This window comes from Oncorhynchus gorbuscha, linkage group LG03 (genome assembly GCF_021184085.1).
Source record: "Oncorhynchus gorbuscha isolate QuinsamMale2020 ecotype Even-year linkage group LG03, OgorEven_v1.0, whole genome shotgun sequence".
Classification (NCBI taxonomy): Eukaryota; Metazoa; Chordata; class Actinopteri; order Salmoniformes; family Salmonidae; genus Oncorhynchus; species Oncorhynchus gorbuscha.
The window spans coordinates 23,322,848-23,327,003 of record NC_060175.1 but is presented as its reverse complement, the minus strand read 5'-3'; the positions used below and the strand labels follow the sequence as shown (position 1 = coordinate 23,327,003).

Sequence of the window (4,156 nt, the reverse complement as noted above, 5' to 3'; positions counted from 1 at the left end):
AACAGTACAAATACCTGTCAGGAGAGGATTCTATATCTTGTCTGGCTGGTTGCCAGTTAGTTTGAGGTATAGACTAGTCAACCTGTTGTCTTGTCCATAGTGATGTAGTGCTGTGTCATGCAGCAACAGTCTGGCACCCAGGCTAATAATAGGACTCCATATTGACCCAAACACTCAGACCCTTGAGGATCAGCAACACTCAGCCTTTCAACATAGACATTACACAAACAAGAGTATGCCATTAGAGAAATGCAGTTCCCAATGGACTACCCTCATCTAGTGGTGGTACCAAAGACCATGGATAAATGATGTCCTACTCAGGCAGTTAACCACTGAACAAAACTGGTCTGTTTAACAGAGTGGCTCTCCCATAGACACCAATGCAATAGCAGCTGGGTCTGGTCTGCTTAGTTCATTGACCAATAATTTAGCAAAGGAACAGATTTGGGCAGCCTTTGACTTGAAACCACAAGGTACATCACGTTGTGAATAAGACAGAGGCAAAGTTTAACTTCCCTATGACACTTTAATACTAAGTCAGAAAGTAAACAAGTCATTCACATCAGTATTCTCTACCAGCAACAGCCCAGTCATGGCAGAATGCAGACAAACAAACCCAAAATGTTCACAAAGGGCCAAAACAGACAGGCAGTAGAGAAACTAGCCTTTCATCAATAAATATATTTTTTTAAATATAAAATTGATGACATTTCCAGTTCATATATGAATCAATTGAAAAAAAAACGAAGGTCCAAGTTATCATAAATGTCACAACCGCAAACAGGGCCCTTGTCTCTCTCGGAATCATACCACCTCCAACTCTTATTTTGTAAATACTATCAAACTCTTTTCAGAAGTCCCAAACAGCTATATCTTCAACACATGTTCACTGTAGCATTTTGAAACGAGAAATGTTCTGTTAGGACAGCTCTCACAAAAGATCAAACAAAAATACCAGCACATCATAAACCAGGCTTTAGTTGGTTGGAGAAGAACCCAGCTTAGCATGTCTGTCTCAAACTGCTAGACAATGTCTTAAGGCTTCAGGGGCCCATGTTGTATTAGATGACGAGCCCTTGTACACATTGCACAGCAAAATTGTGTTGAGGGCAAACGGAGGGGGGTAAGGACAGCAAAAAAAGGGGACGTATGTGAACCCTGCTCTGAATAACAAGAATCTCCCTCAACACCAGCTACGTTTCCATCCAATTGGCGACAGATTGATGAGAATATTCAAATAAAGAAAACACGCGTTTCCCACCAATGGCGTTTCCACCAAACATACTTGTTGCAGATAAGTTAGTGTGTGATGACGTAGTGCACACAAAATGTACTTTTCCCTTGAAGTTCTCATGTACCAATAATAATCTCAAGTTCAATGTTGTCTCATTTAACTACCTATAGTTGTCAGAATAACAGTTGCGTTAAATAGCAAATTACCAAAACTACCAGTTTCCATCACAGCTGTCGTGATTTTAAAATGTTTATACGATATGACTTTACTTGCATAAAAACATGGTTACAGACTGAGAACAGAACAAAAAAAGGGGAAAAGGGGAGGCTACAGAAGTCAATACTGTACAAGTTCCCTAAGTACAACTTAGTGAATGTGCTGTACAAACTAACAGAAGAAAAATGTCCATTGAACTTTGAAAACACGGTGACTAGCTTTGTCTCAACTCATCACATCCTCTTATGGCTCAGTCGGGGGGGCAATGCATTGTGTGTTGTGTCCATCATCTCCTCCTCCTCCTCCTCACTCTGCCTTGTCCTTAGTCTTGGATCTGAACGGAACTTTGCTGGCTACAGTGGAACCCACCGATGACACGCCCCCAGCAACCGATGACACGCCCCCAGCAACCCCTTTCACCAGGCCGACGCCCATTGAGGGGACAGAGGTGACTGCTGATTTGGTGTACTCCAGACTCTTCCCACCCAGCCAGGCGACTCCTCCTACCGTGGCGCCCACCATTGTTTTACTGGCGCTGAACAGGCCACCGCCGACCCGCCAGATCATGCCTGGCTGGGCCACGGGGTGCTCCTTCCCTTCATCCTTTCCCTCATCTAGAAGAAAGAGATAATGTTTAGAAAGACCACACAAAAAAAACACCTCGGTAGAGTTTCAGAAAGAGACAGACCATTTTTATGAGACTGACAATTACCAGAGTGTGAGAGACCAGACAGAAAACAGGTTGTGCTTGCATAGACACTCAAGAGGCTGCTTTTTTAGAAATAGGCTTATACCTACACACATTGAATCACATTGTTAAACAATAGTAACATGTCAATACTTTGAGGTATTCTACATAATGCACTTACTAAGAAATCTTTCCACAAGATGGTTGTACTGCGTGTCAGTCTCTTACCCTTCCTCTTGCACAAACAAACATATTCCCTTGATACATCTCTCAAGTTGCTTAAATAGCAACAGCCAACCCTTCACCCTGAATTGCACCATATCCCAGATGATTAAAGGGTCCCTTGACAAACTGGCACTTTAAAAATGCCCACCAAGGGTGATGTAAGCAGAGAAAGATTGCGCAATGCAGAGTGCACTGTTGATGTGTTCTGTGCCTAGTTACCTGATGTGGGGTCATTTTCAGTGGGCTCCAGTTCTTCTCCAATAAGACAACCTTCAGGCTGGGGCTCTGGGGTGGCATTCACCTTCTGACACAGGAAAAAAAAAATATATATATATATATATATATATATATATAAAATAATCATTGATACACGTAGTATATCTTAGAAGTTGTTGAACCACCACTAGCCCTATAAGCAATAGACAAAGTCAAAAGAGTATTGTCAAACTCACTTGGAAATACATTTCTCAATAGAAATAAGTGCACATTTTCTGATCCAGAATGTTCGCTGCCACGTTAGGGGTGCGTTCAGGCTTTACCCTGTAGGCCTACTGAGCAGCCATGAAAAACGTTCTACGTGCATAATACGTAGGTTAAGTAACACCATATTAGAAAGGCTATAATTGAGGCTTCCTTGCGCAAAACGTTCAATTTGACGGGGCCCGTCAAGCAAACAATGTTCAAAACCTGTGCTTGTTGATCTTAAAAGTTAATGCTCTTGTTGTAAAACAATAGGCTATAACCCTTGGCTGTTTCGTGTAGATGAATGCCCCTTTGTTAATCAAAAGACAAATAGAGAGAGCCAAGGCTACAGGTTTTTAAAAACAAGGCTCTTAAAAAGGTCTCCCCGCAGTGAATGCTCTTCTCTGTTTGGAATACGTATGCTGCGCTGAGTGAATAACACTAACGAAAAGTGGATAGCGAACAGCAAAACGTTAATCATATTCGTTTTTACTATATTTAGTTTTAGTTTTTTAACCTGTTGTGTAAAACTACTAGCTGTGCATCACTCTGGATCTAATCAATTCGGTTTGGCATTTCGTTCGTACGCAATGGTTTATCATACCCCAATCTATATGCAGTATCACTTTACTTGTCGAAACACATAGGAATGCATTGTGAAAATGAAATCGATATAATAGGCCAAACAAATCCTTACCTTCACCATGTTTCCAGTACTTTCCGATGGCCGCTTGCAGAAGAGAATGCTACGTCTTCAAAAAGAAACGCACCTGAGACAAAGATTAACTGGTGCGCTCGTTTGTCTCCTTGAGAAATACTATCGCAATGTTCCGCCTCTGAGTTCTTACTATTGTTAAAAAATATATATTATACGCTGCTCTTTACGAATAACGCCTTGCCCTCTATTTCAACGCATGTATAATCGTACTTGTGAGGCTTCAAACTTTTCCTAAAAAAAAAAAAAGTATACGGTTTATCTTGTTGGTTCTGCCGACGTGGCGCCTCAACTACTGCGCTCGTTTGCTCCGGATCTCCGGATCTTGCGTCACCTAAAACGGGCTGCGGCCTGTTTCTCTTCATGAGTGCTACACTACTTACGTGTACTACATGGGCTACATATTTACTTTTTCAGGCTTCACTTAAAGAGAAAATGACAAACTGTTATGTAAAATGGATGAATTTTCATTGACCCTTTGGACTATAGCTATCAAAAAAATCACGACATGGCATATAATTCATAAGAATCAGTACATGTTTTATATTTTGGTAATACATTCATTCAACTAAATAACAACATGTGAGTAGTATATAGTAATATATAACGTTTGTTT

General features: G+C 41.0%; 1 protein-coding gene across 1 annotated transcript; it reads right to left on the bottom strand.

Annotated features, from left to right (window-relative positions):
• Positions 1–506: 506 nt before the first annotated feature.
• On the bottom strand, positions 507–3,877 carry LOC124028849 (transmembrane protein 263-like). Its single transcript, XM_046340772.1, has 3 exons — positions 3,523–3,877; positions 2,583–2,667; positions 507–2,064 (listed from the first exon to the last, which is right to left on the bottom strand). Exons 1-3 carry the CDS (start codon positions 3,529–3,531, stop codon positions 1,757–1,759), a joined length of 402 nt encoding a protein of 133 aa, XP_046196728.1. The 5' UTR covers positions 3,532–3,877; the 3' UTR covers positions 507–1,756.
• Positions 3,878–4,156: the final 279 nt, after the last annotated feature.

Coding starts and splice junctions, on each gene's coding strand:
- LOC124028849 (XM_046340772.1), bottom strand. Junction 2,065..2,582: donor TGAAAATGACCCCACATCAG/GTAACTAGGCAC, acceptor TCTTTCTTCTAG/ATGAGGGAAAGGATGAAGGG.